At 34.3% G+C, this 26,772-nt stretch overlaps 1 protein-coding gene across 1 annotated transcript in view; it reads left to right on the top strand.

The window, feature by feature from the left end:
• Nucleotides 1-26,772, top strand: part of LOC145325774 (huntingtin-interacting protein 1-like) — a 28,333-nt gene extending 1,561 nt beyond the window's left edge. The window contains exons 2-35 of the mRNA XM_080168732.1: nucleotides 10-250; nucleotides 611-668; nucleotides 3,993-4,094; nucleotides 5,011-5,112; nucleotides 5,554-5,645; nucleotides 6,731-6,808; nucleotides 7,376-7,477; nucleotides 7,869-7,939; nucleotides 8,225-8,316; nucleotides 8,971-9,053; nucleotides 9,415-9,495; nucleotides 9,748-9,814; nucleotides 9,980-10,040; nucleotides 10,879-10,984; nucleotides 11,585-11,637; nucleotides 12,210-12,254; nucleotides 12,920-13,011; nucleotides 13,923-13,983; nucleotides 14,407-14,534; nucleotides 14,805-14,911; nucleotides 15,868-15,954; nucleotides 17,171-17,231; nucleotides 18,742-18,842; nucleotides 19,523-19,599; nucleotides 20,021-20,124; nucleotides 20,623-20,710; nucleotides 22,026-22,166; nucleotides 23,467-23,532; nucleotides 24,059-24,130; nucleotides 24,716-24,795; nucleotides 25,291-25,510; nucleotides 25,901-25,964; nucleotides 26,110-26,201; nucleotides 26,647-26,772. Coding sequence (XP_080024858.1) covers nucleotides 175-250; nucleotides 611-668; nucleotides 3,993-4,094; nucleotides 5,011-5,112; nucleotides 5,554-5,645; nucleotides 6,731-6,808; nucleotides 7,376-7,477; nucleotides 7,869-7,939; nucleotides 8,225-8,316; nucleotides 8,971-9,053; nucleotides 9,415-9,495; nucleotides 9,748-9,814; nucleotides 9,980-10,040; nucleotides 10,879-10,984; nucleotides 11,585-11,637; nucleotides 12,210-12,254; nucleotides 12,920-13,011; nucleotides 13,923-13,983; nucleotides 14,407-14,534; nucleotides 14,805-14,911; nucleotides 15,868-15,954; nucleotides 17,171-17,231; nucleotides 18,742-18,842; nucleotides 19,523-19,599; nucleotides 20,021-20,124; nucleotides 20,623-20,710; nucleotides 22,026-22,166; nucleotides 23,467-23,532; nucleotides 24,059-24,130; nucleotides 24,716-24,795; nucleotides 25,291-25,510; nucleotides 25,901-25,964; nucleotides 26,110-26,201; nucleotides 26,647-26,715 — 2,979 coding nt within the window. The 5' untranslated portion in view covers nucleotides 10-174 and the 3' untranslated portion in view covers nucleotides 26,716-26,772. The remainder of the gene's footprint in view (nucleotides 1-9; nucleotides 251-610; nucleotides 669-3,992; nucleotides 4,095-5,010; nucleotides 5,113-5,553; nucleotides 5,646-6,730; nucleotides 6,809-7,375; nucleotides 7,478-7,868; nucleotides 7,940-8,224; nucleotides 8,317-8,970; nucleotides 9,054-9,414; nucleotides 9,496-9,747; nucleotides 9,815-9,979; nucleotides 10,041-10,878; nucleotides 10,985-11,584; nucleotides 11,638-12,209; nucleotides 12,255-12,919; nucleotides 13,012-13,922; nucleotides 13,984-14,406; nucleotides 14,535-14,804; nucleotides 14,912-15,867; nucleotides 15,955-17,170; nucleotides 17,232-18,741; nucleotides 18,843-19,522; nucleotides 19,600-20,020; nucleotides 20,125-20,622; nucleotides 20,711-22,025; nucleotides 22,167-23,466; nucleotides 23,533-24,058; nucleotides 24,131-24,715; nucleotides 24,796-25,290; nucleotides 25,511-25,900; nucleotides 25,965-26,109; nucleotides 26,202-26,646) is intronic.

Genomic DNA, 26,772 nt, shown 5'->3' with positions numbered 1-26,772 from the left:
ATATTTAAGATACCATTTAATTTGTTTTAGTTATTATAAAAACTTAATAAAAATAACAGCTTAATATTTTTTCTACACATAATATGTTTCATTTTTACATGTACTTTGAAAAATTGTTTTTCAGAAATGATTATTTGTATATAGATAAGTTGGTGATAATGTAATGTTATAAAAATGAGTTTACGCGAGCAGGCCAAACAGAGCTTACCCAGGGTTCTTAGAACCAGCTTCTCACAAGCAAACGCCATAGGTAACCCTTAAAATAAAGTAACAGGGTGTTTATCTGTTTGTACTGAAGGATCTTTTAATCGCTGAACAGATAAGATCCTTTCTCCTGTCTGTACAATGTAGCTTCTCTCAGGTCCTTGAAAGGTTTTTAACTATTTTAAAGAAAGGTACCTCAACCCTCCCAAAAGAGATATCTCTCCTAGAAAAAATGACCCATCTCCAAAAAATTTATTCCATTTACCTTTTAAAACTAGATTTTAAAGTGAGGGGGGGGGGGGGTGACTTATTATCCCATCCTTAAGTGCCTCTAGAGTCCTCAAGAAGATTAGCCGCAAGCAATTTTAAACGAAAACAATTTTTTTTATTCAAAATTCTAATTTAGATTTAGAAAGAGAACAGTTTGAACGTGAACAGTTAAATGCCATCACTAAAGCATTAAGGTTAGTAGAACTATGTTAATGGATAATTATAATATATACGTGGATATATTGACGGGAAAATATGTCGTCGATTTAGCTTGCTAATATGGACCTCATTTATTGGTCATTTTGTTCACATCCAGTCAGGGGTGTATATTCTGCATGGGATCCCCGGCTCAGGGGGGGGGGGGAATAAAAAATAAGTGGTTGGAGGGAAAAAAAATGTAAAAATTAAAAAAACTGAAAACATTATTTCCATTTCGCCCCCCTCCTTGGTTAAAAAAACTAAAAAAATGTGTGGTAGGAGGGATAAAATAAATAAAATATAGAGTTCTTTAAATATTTTTCTATTTCCCCCCCTACTTTTTAAGAAAAATCTAGGGGGGAAAAAAATAAAAAATTTTGTAGCAGGGGAAAAAAAATAAATCTTGTGCAGAATATACACCCCTGCATCCAGTAAAAGGGGAGAGAAAGGGGTGAAGGAGGTAGATGTTGTTGTTTTTTGGCCAGCTGTCAGAATTGCTTTACCTACATGAAAATCTGTTTCAACATTCAAGCGGCAATATCGATTACTATATTTTATATTTACTCAAAGTACCGCGTTAATAAAATTTTAGGGGTAATAAGGGTTAAGCCCATGGAAAATGAATTGAGTTACATCTCTAAATATGATAAATACAATATAACCACATCTGTAGATTATAAGGGGGTTTTTTTTAATGCAACCATCTCGTAATCAATGTATAAATGGCACTTAGAATTCGAATTTCGATCTGAAATTTTGCATTAGTAATCCTTGGTAGGTCTATTTTCCCTAAATCGAACAAAAAGTTGGAAAAATAACGGCTAACAGCTGGCGGCACAGCAGTTTTGCCATTTTTGGGCTATTTTCAATTCAAATCATCACGAAACCTATCTCCACATAATACTATTTTCTGCTCCAAAATGTTTTCAAACGGTTCTAGCCGGTAGTTGCTGGTACTAGAAATCTGAAAATGTTGTTTTTGTATCATTTCACATGATTTAAAGCAAAGATATGTTTCAAAAAGTTGATTCATACGAAATTTATGACAGATTTGCCCTAAAAATAGCCAAAAAACGGCTAAACGGCTGAGCCGTTAGCCGTTACTTTTTCAACTTTTTTGTTCGATTTAGGGAAAATAGACCTACTAAGAATTACGCATGCAGAATTTTAGATCGAAATTCGAATTCTAAGTGCCATTTATACATTGATTACGAGATGGTTGCATTAACCCCCCCCCCCCCCCCCCCCTTTAATAATTATCGATTTAAAAGTATTTTTCAAACGAATCTGCTCTGACAATTTAGACTTTTTAGCACACCTGGACATATTACAAGAAAAACTGTTAGGAAGAGGTTACAAACAAAACTTCATAGTTAAAGCTTTTGAAAAGGTCAGTAATCTACCCAGAGCAACAGCATTGATAAAAACCGAAAAAAATCCGGTAAAGAGAGTTGTACTCTCACTTCAATTTGATCCCAGACTACCCAATATTTCTAATATCTTGTTTAGGTTTTGGAAAGTCATGATACAGAATCCACACCTCAAAAGAACCTTTCCAGATCCACCAATGATTTGCTGGTCCAGACCTAAAAATCTACGGGATTTTTTAATTAAGGCACAACTCCCACCAGTAATTACAGAGAGAAGGTCAAGCAGGGTTAAAAATGGATTTTCCCACTGTGGTAGAAATTGTAAAATGTGTCACAATTCCCCCCGGTTTTGTAAAAGTGTCATAAACACTAAAACCAATGAAATCTTCCCTATTTTAAGCACTCTAGACTGTACTAGTAAAAACGTTATATATCTTATTACTTGTAGGAAAAACAGTGGATCCTGTGCAGTTAGGAGACCTCAGTATGTGGGCCAAACAAGTAGAATGATCTCCAGCCGTTTTAACGAGCACAGCCACACAATCAGCACTGGATCAACTACAGTTGGAAGTCATTTCAAGGCCCAAGGACACAATCTACAGGACTTGGAAATTGTCCCAATAGAGAAAATAAGAAGCACAGACCCCTGGATACGCCTAGCTAGGGAAAAACTTTTGATTAGGTCTTTTGATTCTGCTCTCAATAAAATTGTGTAATTTGCTTCACCCAACAAACATTTAATCATCAATCAAACAAAAAAATCCTGTTTTCAAACAAGACCCATCTTTCCAACAAATTTCTTTTTCAACACATAACATTTGTTTGCAGTTTCAGAGATCTACTAAAAAACCCTCATCATTTAGTTTGTAAAAAGTATTTTATTTCTGAACATTTCTTTAAACTCAAATTAACTGTGTGCATTTGCAAATTTTTATAAAAAAAACTTTTAAAACACAGTTAACATTTCAAAGGATTAAGCTTCTTTGATATTCAGGTTATCTTTTAACTCAAATCAATTGTTTGCATCATCAAATTATACTTCCAAAACTCTCAAATAAGTCAACATTTTATACCATGTAGTTTTCATTTCATGTTTTATCAAAAAAATGTACACATTTTTTCACTTTTTTGGTTAATTCAAAAGAACACCAATTCTTCCTTCATCCTAAAACCTAAACAAAGCAGGATATCATAAAGATTAAAATTTTTCCCATCTCAGGAATAACTCCACCCATTTTTTTTAACAGATTTCAAAATCCAAATCTCCACCCATAGACAACCAAGGACAAAGATAAATCCACAACCTTTTCATAACCCCCCCACTCCTCCCACTTTTTGTCTCCTCCCAGGTTTTTTTCTGTCTCCGCCTTCAACCAAACTCACCATCCAAAACTCCGCCTATTTCCTAACCATCAAAAAAATTCCTCTAATAAAAACTATGCCCCGCCCCATAACTCAAACAAGGCCAAGAATTATTCCCTACTCCTCCTTTTTAAAAAACTAATGTTTTAATCTTTTATTTCAAACTTTATCAGTAGTCATCTGTATTTTATGGTGATACCTAAGATTCAAAATAATTTGTGACATTGTTCTATATAAATGTATGTTTAATACCTTTGATCATATTTGCTGTTATCTAATGTCTCATGCCTATATTTTTTAGACAAAATGAATTGAAAATGATTGCTAAAATCGAAATATATCTTCATGTCTTAGAATAGTGTAATTTTTTTAAAAATAGGTTGAAAAACATACTAACTTTAAAATATAAGTATTTTTCAATCTTACATGGTTAGGTATTTTTAAACTAGAAGTGTTCAATTTTTTCCAACAATAATTTCAATCTAAACTGCATTTGTTTATCATTATTGGGGGTGTACAACAATTTATTCTAAATCGTCTTATCCCTTAAAATCCCTGGTTTAATCTTGATTTAACTTTCTATTTCAGTATAATTGAAAGCCCGGTGAAAGAGAAACATGTTCGGACAATTATCATTGGGACATTCAAACAGAAAAGTTCAGGATTCCTGTGGACACTTGTTTCCAGCAAGTAAGTGGAGTAGTTATTTAGCACACAGTATTATAGACAGTTTCCGCGGATACTGAAATTAAAAATTATAAGATTAAAACCAGTTTTGTTAGCACCAAGGGGCCGAGGCGAACAAAACTAGTATAATTTTATGATTTTTATTTTAATATTCGAGGAAAATTGTCATTACATGATTTTTCAGTATGACTGAGAATAGGTTCTAATCCAGTGGATATTTATCGGTTTCGAAGCTCTACTAGAAGGGACTATTGGATAGTTCATTGCCATTTTTGTCACTCGCTTCCGTGGCATATCACGCTGCACATCCGCTAGTGTTTGTTAATAAGGTGATAGTTTCGAATCTCGGCCCAATATTGCGATATAAAAGATGTTAAAAATAGTTCCTACTGTTGCTGCCATGTCAGGTGCGCTACATAAATAGATTAGGGGGAATGTCTTGAACATAATAAATTTAAAGTTATGATAAAGGGGTAGTTTCACGAAATGCATTTGAACTTAATTTAGGGAACCGCATAGGTTTTTGCTAGTTAATGGGTTTAACTATATTTATATGGCATAAACTTGAAAGAATTTCAATTTTCTACCACGTAGTTTTGAAAATATCAAGACTTGAAAATCAATTTTTTTTGTGATATATGCAATTTAAAAAGACGACTTTCAAGTCTTGATATTTTAAAAACTACGTGGTAGAAAATTGAAATTCTTTCAATTATATGCCATATAAATGTAGTTTAACCAATTAACCAGGAAAAAATATGCGGTTCACTAAATTAAGTTCAAATGCCTTTCGTGAAACTACCTCTTTAGAAAGTGTGGCAACTCCATAATATAGATACTTTTTCTTATGTTCGCGGTAGTTTTTTTTCGGATTTATTGAGCTTTGATTTATTGGGGAAAAAAATCCTTGTTATTTCAGAGCCCCGTTGCATGGGAACCCCATTGTTTGTTGGAAATTTTGTTGCATCCTCCACAAGGTGTTGAGGGACGGACATGGCAGGGCTGTACCTGAGGCCACTAGGTTGGTAACATATAGGATAGGTAGTAGCGCAGCTATTCTATAATTAGGTTTGATATTTGCTGCATCCTCCACAAGGTGTTGAGGGACGGACATGGCAGGGCTGTACCTGAGGCCACTAGGTTAGTAATCTATAGGATAGGTAGTAGCGCAGCTATTCAATAAATAGGTTTAATATTTGCTGCATCCTTCACAAGGTGCTAAGGGACGGACATGGCAGGGCTGTACCTGAGGGCACTAGGTTAGTAATATAAAGGATGGGTAGTAGCGCAGCTATTCTATAATTAGGGCAATATTGTAGACACTTCTGCGTTTGTCCACTCCGACGTTTGTCACTCTTGCCCTTGTACCTCCTGTGTATGTCCACTTCGATGTTTGTCACTTCTGCGTTTGTCCCGGAACCCTATGATGGAGACCTACATTAAATATTATTTATTACTTTAGGCATATAGGTCTGTTAGAGGATCTTGGAAAGTTATGGGGGCATCTGAAGGAAGGATATGGAAGACTTATTAGCTTATATTGTTCATTACTAGGTACGTATCATTATTAGTTTTTTAATGGCCCTAAGAACTTCTAAAACAATGGCCTCCAATATTGACTTTGTCCCATTTTTGGAAAAAATGTATTTGATACCTATAGTATATGTACCTTAAAATGATTTAACGTGCATACACAAAGACACCGATTTTAGCCGTTTTGCAACCGATTTTTAATATTTCTATGATCCCAAGAACACAGAGACATTTCAAGTCCTTCTGAAGGGTTTACCTTTATATGAAACTAGCGGCGTCGCCCCTAGCCTCTAGGGACTGTGCCCCAAGAGGTTTAATCAAACGAATTTTTCGTATTTTAGATTTAAAAGAAAAATTTAAAAAAAAATTTGGGGGGGAGAAATTTTTTTTTGGGGGGGGGGAGGGTAGTCGACCCCACTATTTTGAATTTAGTTTTAATAAGAAATTTTTTTTTGAGGGGGGGTATTTTTCATTTTTAGGGGGTGTCCCACCCCCTGAAGAAAATAATTATAAACCTTCCCGGGACCTATGAGAAGCTACCCTGTAAAGGAGAACCCGATCGGTTCAGCGGTTAGCGAGATCCTTCGCTACAAACAAACAGACAGACAGACAAACAGACATCGTTCTACTTTGTATTATAGATGTTTGGAAGTTTAATTTTATGTTTCGAAGAAAAAGCGTCAATTAGAAAAATTAAGAAACGTAAACAATAGGTAGTTATTTATCGAATCAAATTATAGACAACTTTCCGCAGACATTAAAATAAGATTAAAACCAGTTGTTTAAGCCTGAGGGGCCGAAGGCCCGGTCTAACAAAACTGGTATTAATTTTATGATTTTTATTTTGACATTCGTAAAAAATTGTCTTTAATACGAAGCTATACATGATTTTTTAGTATGGCTGAGCAAAGGCGTAAGTTTTCAGAAAACTAATCTTGTTCTGTAGGTATTTTTATTCAGTCACAAAATTGAAGTTTCACAAGAAGTATAAAGCATTTTCTGTTATAAATTAATCTGTTTTTTATTCAGTTACAAAATTGAAGTTTCACAAGAAGTATTAAGCATTTTTTGTTATGAATTAATCTGTTTTGTATTTAATTTTTCAGTTACAAAATTGAAGTTTCACAAGAAGTATGAAGCATTTCCTGGAAGTCTGGCTATGGATAAAGATGAACTTCTTAAGGAAAATAAAGACTTCAATATATAATTTATTAGCTGGAATTTACGTCTTTTCTTTATCAAATAAGGGTTGGTTACTTATGCGAGGGGAAGGAAGGTGGCTTATAATAAACCACCTCGAGGCTAAAGTATTCAATATAAGATAGCATTAAACAATTCCAGGACCTATGTGAAGCTTCCCTAAATTAGAGAACTCAATCCGTTCAGTTGTTTGCGAGATTGGAACGGTCAAACTTCAAAAACCTTACCAGAAAACCTCAGTAAGGTTTTCTACGTAATAGGACTAGCGGCTACGCCCCTTGAAGGTACTTGATGGAGGGGTTGGAGGGCGAAAGTAGGTATACCCTCCATTTTTAATCTATAAATTTTAAAAAGAAAAAGTTTTTTTGAGGGTTTCCAAGGAGATTTTTCTTAAATATTATATACCTCCCCATGACCGATAAGAAGCTTCTCTGGAAAGGAGAACCAAATCGGTCCAGCGGTTAGCGAGATCCACTGCTCCACATACACACACACAGACAACCTGTTACTTGTATATAAGAATTGAAGTATCTATTTTTGATTGAAATAGGCTGGAAATAATGACGGGGGTATTTTCTATGAAATGTGCATCGAGTTTCTGGATTATCTTGAGGATTTACTTAATCTACAGAAAGGAATCTTTGATAGCCTAGGTAACCATTTTGCCTCCAAGTTTTCTCTTAAATTCATATGATTTGATTTCTCTATTAAATTTTTCCTGGAAATTGCAACCTATTGGGACCAGCACTTTTTGAAATCTCAAGCTTCAACAAAAAAATACCCATTAATATTATAGTCCTTTTGCTTCGCTCTTGGCCTTTTTGAAAAGCCGGGAGAGGTAATGAAAACGGCAAAAAACAAATACTTTGTTAAGGCTTCCCTGAACCATACAACTCATTTGGTCCTGGACTTTTCGAGATCTTTAGCATTAGACAAAAAAAAAACTCTACATCTAAATTAGTTCCTTTGCCCCTTGTAAAGGCGGGAGAATGCTGAAAAATAGCCTGAATCCACCTAAAAAAAACCTTCCTATTAATATTATAGATATGTCTAAATCGAACAGTATGACGAACAGTGGACAGTGTAGACTAGCTCCTCTTATTATTTGTATTCAGGTAGTGATTTTTTAATAGCAAAGCTTCTTTATAATTTACATTGTCTGTCCGTCAATCCGTCCATAACGCTTTGGGGTTATTTATTTTCTCGGCTGCTATTAAAGATTGATAGACAGCTGAAATTTTAGTGAAGATTCCTATAAGATTTGCATCGAATCTATACTCTAACATTGTTTTGTTCGTCTGTCGGTCGGTCATGCTTCATGTTATGAGAACAGAACATCTGCCATAATAACCTTTGTCTTAACCTTAAGAAAATAGATAATTCCATTATTATAATTTTAGGATAGTGCTCATTTGTATGATTACTCTGTGAAAATTATCTTTCTATTGCATCAACACTTACCCCCAGATACATTATCTGGACATACTTCCAGGTAAATAGGACATTTTAGTAGTGTAGTTACTTTAAAACTAGGGTATTTTGCAAGATTTTGGTATAGGAAGGACAGAAAAGCTATATTTTGCTATGTGAGAACAGTAAAGTTATATTATGCAAGATTTTGCTATATGAAGCTTCTCTATTACAAGGGTAAGTCCGTCTGTAGAAATTATTTCTATGATGTCAACATTTACACCCAGATACTTTATCTGTATTCAAGGAGGGAGGGGACATTGTTTGCGCTGTTTATGAAACTAGCCCCCAAAGTTTTATAATAACGTTTTCTTATTCGTTTGTTCATCAACTTTTGGAGCTGTCATTGATTTTGATTGTTTGGTTCATTTAGTTGAGTGCCCAACCGTTTCAACCACTGATTGTAATCTACAGAAGGGATAATTTTGTATATTATCATTTGGGATGCACATCAATTTATCGGCCATTGTCTTATCCCTTTAGATTCCTGCTAAATTACACTGGTGCCCAAAGTTTTGTATAAAAGTTCCCTCATTTATTGACTTAAAAACATTTGTCATACTATGATTAGTTGGTATAATATAGCAATGTCAAATCAATCTTATTAACTTAGATAGCTGTTCCCTTGTATAATGTATATTAAAAAAATAAAAGATAATTCAGATTAATTTTTAAGGTTTTTGATGCTGTTTCCACAACTACGAAAATTTTACTCAACCTGTTCAAATCTTCAGTATTTCAAACATTTAGTTCAGGTACCTAAATATGATATTTTTTTATGATAATTTATCATTTATTGTCTTACCCCTTATTCAGTAATACCCATCAGACAATCATCTCTCTGATTGCACATACTTTGTCTGGAAGTCCTAACAGTGATTGGTAATAAGTTGCGCCTGTTTTGAGCAGTGGCATTCCCCCATACTCTAACCATTATTTTTGCGCACCTGACATAGCAGCATTAGGAACCATTTTAACGGCTTTAGTTATAACGCAGCGTTAAGACGAGATTCGAAACTCTCACCTCCCTGACGACGAAAGGGTGCGCTACGTGTTGACCCACTTTCGCGGTTTGTCTTATCCTTTAAAATCCCTTTAAAAATATTATGTTTGTAGGTACCTGGACTGCCGGACCAGCCGCCAAACTTTCTAGTAGCCGCCGAGCTGCGACAGCATGTCACACCTGTAGCTGTCGTTCCAGGAATTCATAAAAAAAACTAATCTTTAAAATAAACGGATAAACAAAGGTTTTAGATCAATTTTGTCGATATTTGAACTATTAATATTTCCTTTTTTTCCTTTGCGAAGCTCTAAATACAGAAGGAAGAACAAACAAAAAATATAGGATTTAGTAAAAGATTTTTTAGGATTGATTATGGTAACCGTTACGGACGGACGGGCCGACCCTAATTATAGAAAAGATTATTCTTTATGAATGAAACTTTTCATGCAGAACCTGTAGAGGATCCTGAACCTGATACTTCTGATAGTCTTATCCCTATAGCAGATGATAAGGATAGGTAAGTGTTATTCCAGTTTGGCTTCCAAACCGATTAATATCCGCTGGATAAGAACCGGTTCTCAGCCATAATGAAAATGAAATCATGTGTAGCATCGTATTTCAGACAATTTTACACAAATATTATATTATATAATCAAACCTGTTATAATTAGATACTTTTCAGGTATATTGACCAGCTGTTAGCAGAGGTTGAAAATCTTCAGCTTAGAGTTACTCAGTTAGAGGTAGGTACATTTTCTTTCCTTTAGCCTTTAAGCTATCAACAACATATAGGGAGGGAGGAAACAGTACATTCAAGCAATTTCCCCTCGTTTTGCTTAGAATGGAGATAATTGAGTAGTTTGAATACTATATTCACGAACATTATATCAGTACCTACATTCCTGAATCTTTACCTATCTAGGTAGGTAAATGGAACAAAAATCCAAGATATTTTAAATTTAGGTTAGGTAAGAAAACTTTGCGGAAATTAAATTTGTATGCCTCTTTTGGTCAATTTTGATGTAGAAACTTACTTTTAATGTTTTTTCTTAAGTTTTTTCTCTGAATACACTATGTCTATTCATAAAGACATTATTTAAGATAATTCAGCAAGTTGGGGACCGAACTCCAAAAACATATAATTAGATATATGACAAAACAAACTTAAGCAAAAATGCACTTAACCCCTGCGAGCTTCCCACCTTGCCCGCTTGGGTCAGTCCCTGACTTACTGAATCATCTTAAATAATGTCCTTGTGAAGACCCAGGAAAAAAAAAAAGGAAAAACAATTAAAGGTAAGTTTCTACATCAAAATAGAGCCATAAAAGGCCTAAAATGTTTGCAGGGTTGGTAGGCTTATGTACCAAGTTTCAAGAATCTAGCTCAATATTTGGACCATTTGCTTACTGTTTAAGTTCAGATGTCATTGCCCATCCCCCCCCCCCCCCCCTTTTAATCTGAAGGGCTAATTTTTAATCATCATTGGGGATATATATCAATTTATCGTCCATCTTCTAATGTCTTAACACAACAAACAAAAAATACAGCAATAGTTAATTTCTTAATCTTTATATTGTTAGGATGAGAAGCGGCGGTTAGAACTGCTGCTTGGTGAGGCGCATGATGCCATCAGCATTGAAAGATCTGCCTCGCAGAGGCTACGCGCTGAACTTGGCGCTGCTCAGGAATGGATCTAATAAACAAATGGATATAATAACAGGGAAAACTGTCTTTAACCTTTAACTTCCAAAGATATTTAGAACACTTAGAGGCACTAGAATTATTACCTATTAGAGGCATAATTTATTAGATATCTACATGTAACTTTTTTTTACATAAAAACTGTCATTTACCTAACTATAAAAAAAAGTTTATTATTTGACGAAAATTTTAAATACCTACCTAGATAAATAAGATTCCTAATACCTACCCTTTCATAACATGAATACTTTTTGCATTCAGAGAAGTTCTTAAAAGTAACAGTCGAAATTTTACACAACAGTGTTTATTTATCTTTTAATAAATGATTACACTAATACGTTGGATGATTGTAGAATAAGAAGTATACGTAAAAATTAGGATAGGGAAAAAAAATTCGTCAATTTAGCTTGCTAACATGAAACTCAGTACGTTCATCCAGTAGTAAGGGAGGGGATGGGATAAAGGTTAGAATCGTTATCTTAGCCCGCTGACAAAGAGAATATGAAAATATAATGTATCATCAAAGTAATGATATATATTCGTTATTATTACTCAATGTTTATTGAATCCTTAATTTCCTTCAGACTGAGCAGAGTGCTCTGACCGCTATGGTGAACCAGCAACAGCAACTACAGGAAATATATGCATTACCTACAGTTAATGGATATTAGGGACCTAAAGGGATAAGACAATGGCCCAATTATGATATACAAAATTACCCCTTCTGTAGATTAAAATTAGTGGTTAAAACGTTGAAATGAAGCAACCAATCAAAATTCACTAAAGTTGTAAATTCAAGGAATGAGTAAACGTTATTATAAAAATTTGGAGACTATAAACCGCATATTTTCCCCTTGCTTTCTGGATATAGAATATACTTGGATATATTGAGATTTGACATTGTTAAATTTGCCGTCATTCTAGGTTGCTAGCATGGACCCTATTTATTGGTCAGTTCGTTCATACTATAGGAGGGGAGGGGATGGGGTTAATCTTTATTTTAGCCAGCTGAAAGCACCACTATATTATAGTACTCGAAAATCAGGTGCTACATCCATGTAATTTGGTTAGGTTTAGACTTCCAGCTGATATTTTAAATTGTAAAAGGTTATTTTCTCTGAGGCTGAGACAGACGGCTGACGCGCGGCTGCGGAGCCCTGGAATTTAGTTTGCAATAAGGATAATCTAATGCATAACTTTGAAACAGGAACAAGACAAGAACAAAGGAATAGAAGAAAAGTTCAATAAATTGAAGGTTTGTTAATACCTATTTGATAAAAACTTAAAATTTTTATTTAAATGTTTCAAAATTTTGGGTACTTCTCTTTATAGGTTGGTTGAAACTGTCCTAACTTCTCAACCAATGATTGATAATTAATAATTTAAATCCATTGTCATATCCCTTAATATTTAATATTATAATCACAATCGATTACGCCCCTTGACGCATTCAATGGCACTTGAGGGTAGAGAGTAAATAAACCATCCACTTTTTATTAGATTTCTTGGGGTGATTTTTCTGAGGTGGGTGGAGAATCCCTCTGCTAAAATAGCCATAAACCTTCCCATGACCTAAACAAAGCTTTATTGTAAAGGAGAGCCATATACAACAAAGACATCCTGTTACTTTTATATTAGGATTAAGAGGCTGTACTCAGGGATTTTAAGAGATAAGACAATGGCCGGTAAATTGATATACATCCCCAATGATGACACACAAAATTACCCTTTCTGTGGGATAAAGTTGGTGGTTGAAACGATTGAACACTAATAAAACAACCAATCCCAGTTCAATAAAAGTCCCAAAAGTTGTCAGGCCAATGAATAGGAAAAACGTTATAATAAAAGTTTGGGGACTAGTGCAAGAAACCGCAAGAAAGAAAGGCTGTACTACTATACTGAACGATTTTATATCTTTAGGAGGTTTATCAGAAGCTACGAGAAGAGCATATAAGTTTGCTTAGAAAGAAGGCTGAAGTAGATAAACAGCTGGCTAGTGCTAATATTTCAAAGTAAGATGATAGATAGATAGAATAAGAGAAGAACATATAAGTTTGCTTAGAAAGAAGGCTGAAGTAGATAAACAGCTGGCTAGTGCTAATATTTCAAAGTAAGATGATAGATAGATAGAATAAGAGAAGAACATATAAGTTTGCTTAGAAAGAAGGCTGAAGTAGATAAACAGCTGGCTAGTGCTAATATTTCAAAGTAAGATGATAGATAGATAGAATAAGAGAAGAACATATAAGTTTGCTTAGAAAGAAGGCTGAAGTAGATAAACAGCTGGCTAGTGCTAATATTTCAAAGTAAGATGATAGATAGATAGAATAAGAGAAGAACATATAAGTTTGCTTAGAAAGAAGGCTGAAGTAGATAAACAGCTGGCTAGTGCTAATATTTCAAAGTAAGATGATAGATAGATAGAATAAGGGAAGAACATATAAGTTTGCTTAGAAAGAAGGCTGAAGTAGATAAACAGCTGGCTAGTGCTAATATTTCAAAGTAAGTTGATAGATAGATAGAATAGAAGAAGAACTTATAAGTTTGCTTAGAAAGAAGGCTGAAGTAGATAAACAGCTGGCTAGTGCTAATATTTCAAAGTAAGATAATAGATAGATAGAATAAGAGAAGAACATATAAGTTTGCTTAGTAAGAAGGCTGAAATAGATAAACAGCTGGCAGTGGCTAGCACTAATATTTCAAAGTAAGTCATAGATAGATATAACAATTGTAGATAAAAGAGAGCAAATAAAGATAAGCAGCTGGCTAGCGCTAATATTTCAAAGTAAAGTGAAAGTAGATTGATAGATAAACAAACACACATACATAAAGTAGATAGATTGACAGATAGATATACAGAGAGATAAATAGATAGATAGTCGTTAACATATTAATATAGCTGTCAAAATTAATTTGTGTTTAGACAAGAAGCCATGGCTAAACAAGAGGAAATGCAGGCCAAAGTTGAGGATACATTGAGAAAGGTAGGAATTTTAGTTAGGGATCTTAAGGGTTAAGACAATGGCTGATAAATCAATGTACTTCCCTAATGTTATTACTCAAAATTACCCTTTTTGTAGATCACAATTATTGGTTGAGACTTTTGAACACTTAATTAAATTAACCAACCAATCAAAATTCATTAAACGTTCCCAAAGATGTTAAGCCAACGAATAAAAAAAAACGTTATTATAAAACTTTGGGGACTAATGTGATCAAATTCGACAACCCTATGTCCCCTTCCTTCCTGCTAATAAATAGTTTATTTGTTACCTAATTGGTAAAGGTTTAGGTTCTAAGAAAATAAAAAATCTTGGGGTGGTTTCAGGCTATTTTCATGGGATCCCCTTCACTCCCCTAGAGACATTGGCCAAAGCAACTTGTATCAAATAAAATGATTCTTTTAGATGACTATGGCACGAGCAGAGTTATCGGAGAACAAGGACGAGCAGGAGATCCAGGTTCATAACATGCAGGCCAGCCTCGCCACAATCATGTCAAAGCTCAATGCCGCGCAGCAAGATTTGAAAACGAGGTATTTTACAATGAATTTAGGATATAGTAATGAATTCAATTGTCTTCAATTAGGTTACCAACCAATCAAAATTCAAATTTGTCATGCCAACGAATAAAAAAACGTTAAAATTTTGAGGACTAGTGTAATAAACAGCTGAATGTCCCCGCCCTCCAAGTAAAAAGTATCTAATTTTTTTTTCCATCTGACATAAGATAGGTTTAGATTAAACAGTCATTGTTCTTTTGCACATATGAACAACAACAAATTTTAAAATATGTAAATTTTCAGGGAAGATCGTGAGAAAGAATTAGAGGGTCAAGTTATGCAGCTAGAGTCAGAGTTAGTTAACACCAAGCTAAAGCTTTCTAGTGCTCAGCAGAATAAACATAATGTTGGTAGGTATAGTTTCTTTTCATATGTGTTCAAGTAGTAGTGTGTGTGTGTGTGTAGCTACATTCTGAGTTAGTTAACACCAAGCTCAAGCTTTCTAGTGCTCAGCAGAATAAACATAATGTTGGTATGTATATTTTCTTTTCATATATGCTCAAGTAGTAGGGTGTGTGTGTGTGTGTGTGTGTGTGTGTGTGTGTGTGTATAGCTAGAGTCTGAGTTAGTTAATACCAAGCTTAAGCTTTCTAGTGCTCAGGAGAATAAACATAATGTTGGTGGGTATATTTTCTTTTCTTATGTGCTCAAGTAGTAGGGTGTTTGTGTGTGTGTGTGTGTGTGTGTGTGTGTGTGTATAGCTAGAGTCTGAGTTAGTTAATACCAAGCTTAAGCTTTCTAGTGCTCAGGAGAATAAACATAATGTTGGTATGTATATTTTCTTTTCTTATATGCTCAAGTAGTAGGGTGTGTGTGTATAGCTAGAGTCTGAGTTAGTTAATACCAAGCTTAAGCTTTCTAGTGCTCAGGAGAATAAACATAATGTTGGTGGGTATATTTTCTTTTCTTATGTGCTCAAGTAGTAGGGTGTTTGTGTGTGTGTGTGTGTGTGTGTGTGTGTGTGTGTGTGTTTGTAGCTAGAGTCTGAGATAGTTAACAACAAGCTTAAGCTTTCTAGTGCTCAGGAGAATAAACATAATGTTGGTATGTATAGTTTCTTTTCATTTACGCTCAAGTAGTAGGGTGTGTGTGTGTTTAAGGGTGTTGTTAATTATCTAGATTTAAACGTTGGGTACTTTAATTTAAGCTTGATTGGTTAGTGCTTAAACTTTTGACCAGGCAATTTTAATCTACATAAGGGATATTTTTGTCTATTATCATTGGGAATGTAAGTAAAAAAAATATCATTCATTGTCTTATCCCTGAAGACCCCTGGAGAAAGTAGTAAGACATTATTTTTTTGTAGAAGAAGAAATGGTTGATCTAACTACCCAACTGAAAACAGCTGAATCTAAAGTGGAGGAGCTACGCTTACGCCAGGAAGAACTTACAGGTAAATATGTCAAGAATAATTGGTCAGACAGACGGACGGACAAAGGTAGTTACTGATTTAATACTAACTAGCGGCTTTGCCCCTAGCCTCTAGGGGTTTTGCCCCAAGAGGTGATAAAAAAAATTAAGGCGAAATTCGTTAGGTAAAGGACCAAGGAAATCTTCAGCAAAAAAAAAAAAAAGGGGGGGGAATTTTTTTGTTTTTAGGGGGTTGGGGGTGTCCCACCCCCCCCCCCCAGGAAATAGCGTAAAACCACCACAGGACCAATAGGTATATACCCTGAAGAGCAGAATCCGATCGGTTCAGTGGTTACCGAGATCTTAAGGGACAGACAGACGGACAGACAGACATCGTTCTACTTTGTATTATAGATTGCCAATGAAAATTTCATAACAATATCTCTTTAACAGACTTAATTCTAGTATGGATTAAAATCCGAATGATATTCGCTGGATTAGAACATGTTCTCAGCTAAAAAGAAATATTAAAGTAACATCCAGTTTAAGGATCATATCTCTATTGGTCAGGGAATCTTAAGAAATGTCAGAAGCTAATCTCATTTAGCTGCCCAGTAAATCTAAAAAGAAAAATTAAAGTAACATCCAGTTAAAGGATCATATCTCTACTGGTCAGGGGAATCATTTCAAGAAATATCAGAAGCCAATCTCATTTAGCTTCCCAGTAAATCATTTCTATTGGTAAGAGGAAGGTTTTAAAAACAATGGAGGGAAAAATGTTTCTTTAGATAAATAAAATATTTGTGCTTTCCCTGAAAGTGCATGTCGAGCATTAGAAGTCTCGTGGGTGCCCCAACCCAGCGGATATCTCTGGTACCTAATCTAACCTAACGCAACCTGGCCTAAAGTACCTAAGAAACAAACAAACGGAAAAAGCCTAACATCCTTTTTTTGATTTATGTAAACTATAGGTAATTTGGGAGTTTCTATGCGCAACAAGGCCGTTTTCATTGAAAACGCCAAATAATATCTTAGTATACTTACTTAAATGGATTTATTGTTACTGGGATCCTACAACGAGATTATTATTCAATGTAATATCTACAGTAAAAACTTTTAGCTGGCTAAAATAACTATAAAACTGGATGAAAGTACTTATTAATAAATGATGACCATGAGGACAATTTTTTCCTTGTCATAATATCCACGTATATTGTATATATTCCATTTATACTTAAATCTATTTTAATTTATGTTAGGTTCAGATGAAAGAAGAAAGCAAGAGTTGGCGGCTGCACAGCAACTTCTCGATCTTTACAAGTAAGTTTTTCTTCTAATATTAGAGTAACGGATACGTCCCTAGTGATCTCTTTAAAGGGGTAGTTGCACGAAATGCATTTGAACTTCATTTAGTGAACCGCATATTTTTTCCTGGTTAATTGGTTAAACTACATTAATATGGCATATATTTGAAAGAATTTAAATTTTCTACCACGTAGTTTTTAGTAGCGAAGCTACTCTATAATTCACAATGTCCGTCCGTCTGTCCGTCCGTCCGTCTGTCCGTCCGTCTGTCCGTCCGTAATTAATGAATTGGGGGAAACGTGATTTTCTCGGCTCCTATAAAAGATAGAGCTGAAATTTTTTGACAACATTCCCATCATTAAGGAGCACAATTAACTATAAAACATCAATGGCGGTCGGACTGCTTTTTAGCAGGTTTTAGGCTATTTTTTATATTTTCCAAATTTTCCCCATATCTTTGTTGTTTATGGTCCGATTTTAAATTTTTTTTCAAAATTAAATTTCCCATCATTTGAAGAAAACAACAATGACGGTCAGACTGCCTTTTTGCAGGTTTTTGGCTATTTTTATATTTTTCACATTTTTCCCCATATCTTTGGTGTTTATGGTCCGATTTTCGAAATTTTTTCAGTTGAAGATATCAAAATTAAATTTCCTGTCGTTTGAAAAAAACAACAATGACTGTCAGACTGCCTTTTTGCAGGTTTTTGGCTATTTTTGTATTTATCACATTTTTACCCATATCTTTGGTGTTTATAGTCCAATTTTCAAAAATTTTTCAGTTAAAGATATTAACATTAAATTTCTGGTGTTTTAAGAAAAGAAACAATGGCGGCCAAACTGCCTTTTAGCAGGTTTTTGGCTATTTTTATATGTTTGACATATTTCCCCATATCTTTGGTATTTTTGGTCCAATTTTTAAACTTTTTTGCATTAACAGTTTCAAATTTTTTTCCCACATTGTTATGTGCATCTAGTATGTAATTTACTTAAACCGTCTTCACCATACAAAATAAAACAAGGTTTCGTGTTTATTTTCTCCAATAAATCTATTCTTGATTTTAATAAATACACTTTAAATCTACTTCTACGTATTACCATCCACAATTTTTTGTGCTTCGCTACTTATGGATGTTGTCATCCTTGTTAAAATATCAAGACTTGAAAATCGTCTTTTTGTGATACATGCAATTCAAATAGACGATTTTCAGGTCTTGATATTTTAAAAACTACGTGGTAGAAAATTGAAGTTCTTTCAAATATATGCCTTATAAATGTAGTTTAACAAATTAACTAGGGAAAAATATGCGGTTCACTAAATTAAGTTCAAATGCATTTCGTTCAACTATCCCTTTAGTTTTGAAGAAGAAAATTGGTGACCCTGACAGGGATACAGGGATGGGACCTTGGGCAATTAATTCAATTTAAGAGTTACAAAAAACTTTCTTATACCTTTTTAAAAAAATTGAAAATATTTGAAATAGCAAAATTATTAGGTATTTTTACCTAAAAATTATTTTTTTAGGAAAAATGAGGAAAACTGCTTTACAGCCGGAGTAGATATTGCTATGTCGATAGTTGATAATGTTACTTCTAGAGAAGATATTCAGTCTACAGTTGCTATGAGTAAGATAATATTATTATTATTATTATTATGTTGACTATACTACAGTTAGAGTAGATATTATTATATAAATAGTTAATAATGTTACTTCTAGAGAAGATATTCAGTCTACAGTTTCTATGAGTAAGTCATTACTATTATAGAAAGTCGCATATCTATATATATGTAAATATGTTTATACCTTCATCTCAGCTCCTATTAGAGCTTGAGATTTCCTGATAATGTTTTAGCTCATTAAACAGATAAATCATCTGACAGTCCTTAAGTTCTTTAAAGGTAGCCTTACAACGTTACATTCCACGATATTCCATTTTGATCTTTGAAAAAGGTAGTATAGAAAATTATTAGAAATTGATGTGGAAAAAACTGTTCCAATATGAGATTTTGATATTATATGAATTTATGAAAGCACAAGACTTTCAGTAATTGACATTTTTTTAGGTGTGTTAGGAGGGGAGGAGTAGGATATACTCAGAAATTAAACAATTTATGTAGGCTTGCTTTGCTTTACATGGGTGTGCCTCTGGTCATCTAATAAATAAAGATTTATATTGTACTTATAGTACATTGAAGTCTTAACAATTTTGTGTAGTTCTCCTGTTTGACAAAGATTTTCTTACTATAGATGGGTCAAAGTCATATTCTGCTTCCTACACCTTATTTAAAAACCTTTTATTACTAGTTGAGATGTTGGGTAGTGCCTGTAGTTCCACTGTGGAAGCTCTGGACAAATCCTGGCCAGAACAAACCTGGCAACAGGTACATTTTCAATTTATAATTTCGGGCAGCTACCCTTCAAAGTGTCTAGTCGAGCATCAAACTCCCCACTATTTTATTTTGTATGAAATTGTAAATAATTGGCTACCAGGATAGTTTTTTTCTTTAAGCCTAACCTTTCATGAGGATCCTTACCCTTTGGGACCTTTACCAGCGGTAAACTAACCCTGCGGAGCTAACCTGTACCAAATATAACTTAACCTAAACAGACCTTAAGTAAAGCCTATGTAGTTCCTTTCTGTGTACTTTACAGTTCTACAATCCACTTATTAAATGTCTGTTATTTATTTTTATTATTACATTTACTGAATATTTCATCAGATTTTGCGTTTTTACTTCACATAATAGGTTTACTATTATGTTAAGCTTTTATTGGTGCGCTGCTCATGAATAAAATTTCTAGATAATGTTGTTGAATGAGATGTCACGTGCTATAAGCCTGGTGTGGGGGCTGGCAAGAGGTGTTGCCAACTCTGGACAGTGTACTGATATTGATCTCTCATCCAGGTAAGATTTTGTGATTCCTAGTATGATTAGGCATAATAGTAAAAGCCTGGTAGGGGGGCTGGCACAAGAGGTATTGCCAACTCTGGACAGTGTACTGATATAGACCTTTCATCCAGGTAAGATATTATGATTCCTAGTATGATTAGGCATAATAGTAAAAGCCTGGTAGTTATGATTAGCCCGTTATTGTTACTTGTATATTATATAGCTTGATTTATCCTTTGACTTAAACATATATAAATGAAATAAATAATGTGTAAACGTTCTAAAAAATATTATGGCCGGATTGTTCCTTCACTTTCTTCTTATCTGTCTAATTACTAAAGAGCTATCTAGATCTACTATGTAGCAGGAATAACGTATAGGTAGCCAACAAGCGAAAAAATCTAAAATGATATTTGTTTGGCAGATATAAAGTGTTGCCCCCAAACGACAGCTGAAAATCACGTATAGGTTTTGTGATTTTTTCTAATACATAACCAATGTTTTTGTATTTAGTTTGATGGATGAAGCAGATTTGCTTCGCAGTGAAGCCACCCTCTGTCTAGTAGCCGTTAAAAATAGATCTAGTCCAAATATAATTAAAGTAAGTAAGGCCCCGCAGTAGCGAAGCTACTCTATAATTTACTTTGTCAGTCCGTCATAATAAGGAAAGACGGCAGTGTTTTTGTGAAGATTTCCTTTATCGGGCATAGAGTATCTACTATATAACTGTGTTCGTACGAGAGGTCTCTGTGGGCACTGGACGTGGTGGGGGATGGATTTTGACCCCCCATTTTTATTTTAGTTTCAAAAAGAAAAAGTTAAATTTGATTTTGGTGTATGAGACTTTTTTTTTGGGGGGGGGGAGGGGGTTTCTCTTGTGAAGTTGGTGGTACCCTCCACCATAGAAATTAAAAACCTAACTTAGACCTATGAGAAGCTTCATTGTTAAGGAGAATCATATTGATTCATCGGTACTGACACACAAATCCTGTTACTATATATGATGACTACCGGCTACGCCCCCTAGAGGCCTCTCGGGGCACTTAAGGAGGGGGGAGTTGCATTTGATAAGCCAACTTTTTATTTTAGATTTAAAAAGAAAAATAAAAGAAATAAAATGGGGGGGGGGGGAGGTGGTACCCTCAAAACAGTTAAAAACCTTCCCAGGACCTATTAGAAGCTACCATGTAAAGGAGAAACTCAGCGGTTAGCGAGATCCTTCGGTACAAACATACAAACACACAGACAAACAGACATCCTGTTACTTTATTATAAAAAATTTTATTTGACAAGGATAAGATGGATAGTATATCAGAAATATTAAAGAAACTACAGAGCCAGGGAGAAAGGATTTAGTATAATAGATTATTTTATTTGTCTAGGATAAGATGGATAGTATTATAGAAATATTGAAGAAACTGCAGACCCAGGGAGAAAGGATTTAGTATAATAGATTATTTATATTTGTCAAGGATAAGATGGATAGTGTATCAGATATCTTGAAGAAACTACAGACCCAGGGAGAAAGGATTTAGTATAATAGATTATTTTATTTGTCAAGGATAAGATGGATAGTATATCAGAAATATTGAAGAAACTGCAGACCCAGGGAGAAAGGATTTAGTATAATAGATTATTTTATTTGTCAAGGATAAGATGGATAGTATATCGGAAATCTTGAAGAAACTACAGACCCAGGGAGAAAGGATTTAGTATAATAGATTATTTTATTTGTCAAGGATAAGATGGATAGTGTATCAGATATCTTGAAGAAACTACGGAGCCAGGGAGAAAGGATTTAGTATAATAGATTATTTTATTTGTCAAGGATAAGATGTATAGTATATCAGAAATATTAAAGAAACTACAGAGCCAGGGAGAAAGGATTTAGTATAATAGATTTTTTATTTGTCAAGGATAAGATGGATAGTATATCAGAAATCTTGAAGAAACTGCAGACCCAGGGAGAAAGGATTGCCCACAGTTTGGAGGAGGAAAAGGATCTGGCGGATCTTGTAGCCCAGGAAATTTCGGCCATGGACGCAGCTATTGAAGAGGTAGGACAATGGAAGAATTGCTTGGATATAAAAGATATTCGTGGGGAAAATTTGTCGTCAATTTAGCTTGCTAATAAGTACCTCATTTATTGGTCAGTTCGTTCATCCAGTTGGTGGTGAGGGGATGAGGTAAAAGGGGAAGATGCGGGTATTTTTATTTTATCCAGCTGCGAATATCACTTTATCAGAGTAAATGAAAATCAGGAGCAACATCCATGTAATAAAATATCGATTAATGGATGATAAAATAGTAAAATTATTAACATAAATATTATTAGATATTAGGTAGGTATATTATTGATGTAGAAGATTTTTGTAAAAATATTAATTACCTACCCAGTAGATTAAGAATTTGTGGTTTGGATGCTGCTAGCTTTAGCCAAGGGGGGGGGGGGGAGTTTTGACACATTTGCGTAAACCTGGTACCTAGGCTTTATCTTTGGACTGAAAGGATAGGTTATTAAAGATAAAATCATTCTTTTATGATGAATTTTACGAAGTTTTAAGATTTTTTGGATAGACCTCCAGGTTCCGGAGCTGCAGACCTCCAGGTGGTCTCTGTACAGGTAAAAATGAAAAAAAAAAAAAATTTTTAAGTTACAGGTCAACTTATAAAACAAAATATGAATCTTTTTTAATATTATTCACATATTTGAAGAAAATAGATGTATATTTTGTTTTATAAGTTGATTTAACTTAAAAAAAATTTCTTCATTTTTACCTTTACATAGACCACCTGGAGGCCTGCAGCTCCGGAACCTGGAGGTCTGAGGTCAGAAAGTCTTAAAACTTCGTGAAATTCATCATATAAGAATGATTTTATCTTTAATAACCTATCCTCTCAGTCCAAAGATAAAGCCTAGGTACCAGGTTTACGCAAATGTGTCAAAACTTCCCCCCCCCCCCCTTTAATCAAAGTTCTACAAAAGTAGTTCAAATCTTTCAATCAGCAAATGAGAGAACGTGGTTTGAGTAACAGTATGATTTACAATCTTATATCTCCTTCCTTCATGACAAAGGTCGTCCAATAATAAGGTTGTATAAATAATGAATTGAAATTTGACTAGCGGCTACGCACCTTGCATCTAGGTGTTCTGAATTGAAAGGTTTAGAGAGAGACTAGAAAAAGAGCCTAAAACGATCTTTAAAAACCAAGTCTTAAATCGGAAAACATAAAAAGCCAAAACCATCACATGAACTATACATAACCGATCGGTTCAGTAGTTATTGAGATCTTAAGGCTCAGACATAACAAAAACCTTACTACTTTATATAACAGGATGATTGAATTTATTTTTAGGCTGCTAGAAGAATGGAAGAATTGATAGCTGAAAGTAGATCTAAAGACGAGGGAAAGAAACTAGAGGTAAATTATTATTTAACAATTTTGTTTGCAATTTTATCTATAATACAAAGTAGCTTGATGTCTGTCTGTCCGTCCGTCCGTCTGAAGCTTAAGATCTCGGTAACCACTTAACCGATCGGATTCTACTCTTCAGGGAATATACCTTCTGGTCATGTGGTGGTTTTAGGCTATTTTCTGGAAGGGGGGAGGGGGCACCAAAAAAAAAAAAAAAATGTTTTTTTTTGCAGAACATTTCCTTGGTCCTTTTTTTTGGAGAAGATTTCCCTGGTCTTTTTACGAATTTCGCCTTAATTTTTTTTATCACCTCTTGGGGCAAAGCCCCTAGAGGCTAGGGGCGAAGCAATGATGCAAATTAGAACGATGTCACTGGTCCTACGGTGGTTTTAAGCTATTATAATAGGCAGTGAACTTCCCTATTTCCCTAAAAAAATAAAAATGCCCCCCCCCCCCAAAAAAAAAAAACAGAAGAAATATTGCTTTTTGGTTTAAGGCTGTTTTTATTTAGTTTTATTTGCTATTTTTTTAGGTAAACAGTAAAATCTTAGATTCGTGTACAAGCTTAGTTGCGGCTGTTAAAGAACTTGTCAAACGCAGCAAGGTATGGTATTCTTAAACAGGGAGGAAGGGAACATTGGGCTGTTTATTACACTAGTCCCCAAAGTCTTATAATAACGTTTTCTTATTCGTTGGCTTATGAACCATGTGGACATTTAAAAAATTTGATTGGTTTGTTCAATTAGTGCTATGTCTAAACATTTCAACAACTAATTGTAATCTACAGAAGGTGTAATATTGTGTATTACATCATTATGGATGTATTTTACATCTATTTATCGGCTATTTTTAAAGATAAGCTTTTCTACGTAAAAATTCAGTCCGTACGTCTGTACCGCCTTATATAACGTATAGCACATAAGTTTAATCAAAACAAAATAGAATTATCCTACCGATTTAAAACTTTCATGTAGATTCCTTTAACAGTTAGGAACAATTAGAAAACGTAGAAACTCTATACCTAACTAATACTATAAAGTCCTTATGTTTATTTGAAACATGATTATTTTAGCTTTTCTAAAAACAAAGTTTTACATGATAAAATCCTATTATTTTTTGCAATATTTGTATACCTAGTACTTCAGCATTTAAAGAATATGGTCTCTTTTACAGTCTTATTAAATTTCAGGTGTTACAGACAGAAATTCTTAGCGAAACCGGTTCTGGGGATGCAGCCGCGGATAAAGAATTCTACAGGAAAAATTCCAGGTAAAAACTTTTGCTAATACTCAGTAAGAGGTAGGGAGGGAGGGGAAATTACATTGTAATTTACAGAGGTACCCAAAGTTATTCATTGTCTAAAAATCTTTGGATACTTTTATTTAATTTTGATTACTCGGTTACAAGCTAGGAGTGTCTAAACTTTTCTTCCAATTATTTTAATCTACAAAAAGGGGTAATTTCTTTCTCATCATTAGGGATGTATATCAATTTATAGTCCATTGTCTCATTCCCCAAAATCCTTGGTTTGATGCTTTTGTTGAGAAAAACATTTTTTATATTTTCTCATTATTACCGCAACTAAACCCCTATAACACATTCTTGACATTTGCTTATTTTTTGTTTGTTTGTCAGACATGGTCTTACATTTCTCTGTTTGCATATTTTTATCTTCCGCATTTTTTTTTGTAAAGGTAGGTATTGTTTACATTATAATACAACTAGCTGTTCTTAAGATTCCTTATAACATTTTCACTTTTCTAGATGGACTGAAGGACTGCTGTCAGCTGGTAAAGCTGTCGGACTGAGCGCAAAGTTGCTGATGGATGCCGCGGATCGTGTTGTACTCGGCAGCGGCAAACTAGAGGAAATTATGGCTGCGAGCACGGATATATCCGCCAGCACTGCGCAGCTGGTCATTGCCAGCAGGGTCAAGGCCAGGGAGGGCAGCGAGGCGTTTGAGCTGCTGAGGCAGGCCAGTAAGGTAAGATCTCGTCAACAGATATTGGGTGCGAATGGATACATAATACAGAACTGGATTTAGAATGTATGTGGATATTATGACAAAGAAACAATTGTCGTCATTTAAGTTGAAACATGGACATCAATTATTGGTCATTTTGGTCATCCAGTAAACTACTAATATCCATCCATCCAACCCCTCTTACTGGATAAACGAACAGACCAATATCCATGTCCATATTAGCAACTTAAATTGATGACAATTTTTCCCCTGACATAATATCCACTTATATTCTATATCCATTGATAATATCATAATGTAAAAGTTGCACCAATAGGTAGGTATTGAACGAACAATTTTGTAGTTTAAATGTGTTCACTACATGTCGCTAATGAGAAGTTTTTATTTTAGATTGTTAGTACAGCGGTTGGTACAGTAGTTGCTACAACTAAATCCTTTGCAGTTCAATTAGAAGGTAAGTTTGATAATATCAGTGTACAAACTTTTTAACCAATAATTTTAGTGTTTTAATTTTGTCATTAATACCATTCAGCAAATAGATAAGACATGAATTTTTTTTTATCTTTCTATTTTTCTATCTATTTATCTATCTATTATAGAGGAAGAATTAGATCTTAGTAAGATGTCAGCCCACCAAACGAAAACCCTAGAAATGGAGGCTCAAGTCCATCTACTGAAACTTGAAAGCGAGGTAATTTTAAACTGTGGCATTTCTCGTCTATTAACTCATACTTGCGTAGATGCTCTCCATGACATGCAAACGCCATGGTCCAACAACCCAGGAGCCAAATGTCTTCTTTTCTGTTTAACACCCGGGGTATTAGGTTAAGTAACACCCATCAGACAACCAACCGTTTAATTGCACGACCTTTGTCTGAGAAGTCCTAACTGTTCATGGTAATGAGTTGCGCCTGTTTTGTTCGCCCTACTCTAACTATCAACTAACCGTTTTCAAATGGGCTTATTAAGAACAGTTTGACTTTATAAACGCATTTGATTAAACAGTTACACACTACATTACGAAAAATACTCGAAAAATTACCCCCATTAGTAATTTATGAACACTGAAAATCTTCTGATCCATTAATTTTTGTGCTATGCTTCATAATGATGTTATCATCCTTGTTTTTATTTAGGTTGAAATAGCCAGGACGCGCCTGGGTAGAATTAGAAAAAATATTTACAGCGATTATAAAGAATCATAGTGAAAAAAAGAAAAAGCATCACAAAATAATCTTTCAGCCATCACACAGCAACCTTTG

The sequence above is a fragment of the Acartia tonsa genome, chromosome 8 (assembly GCF_053477335.1).
Source record: "Acartia tonsa isolate MP-2025a chromosome 8, ASM5347733v1, whole genome shotgun sequence".
NCBI classification, from domain to species: domain Eukaryota; kingdom Metazoa; phylum Arthropoda; class Copepoda; order Calanoida; family Acartiidae; genus Acartia; species Acartia tonsa.
Note: the sequence above shows the minus strand (reverse complement) of the source record. Positions and strands in the feature narration are given on the sequence as shown.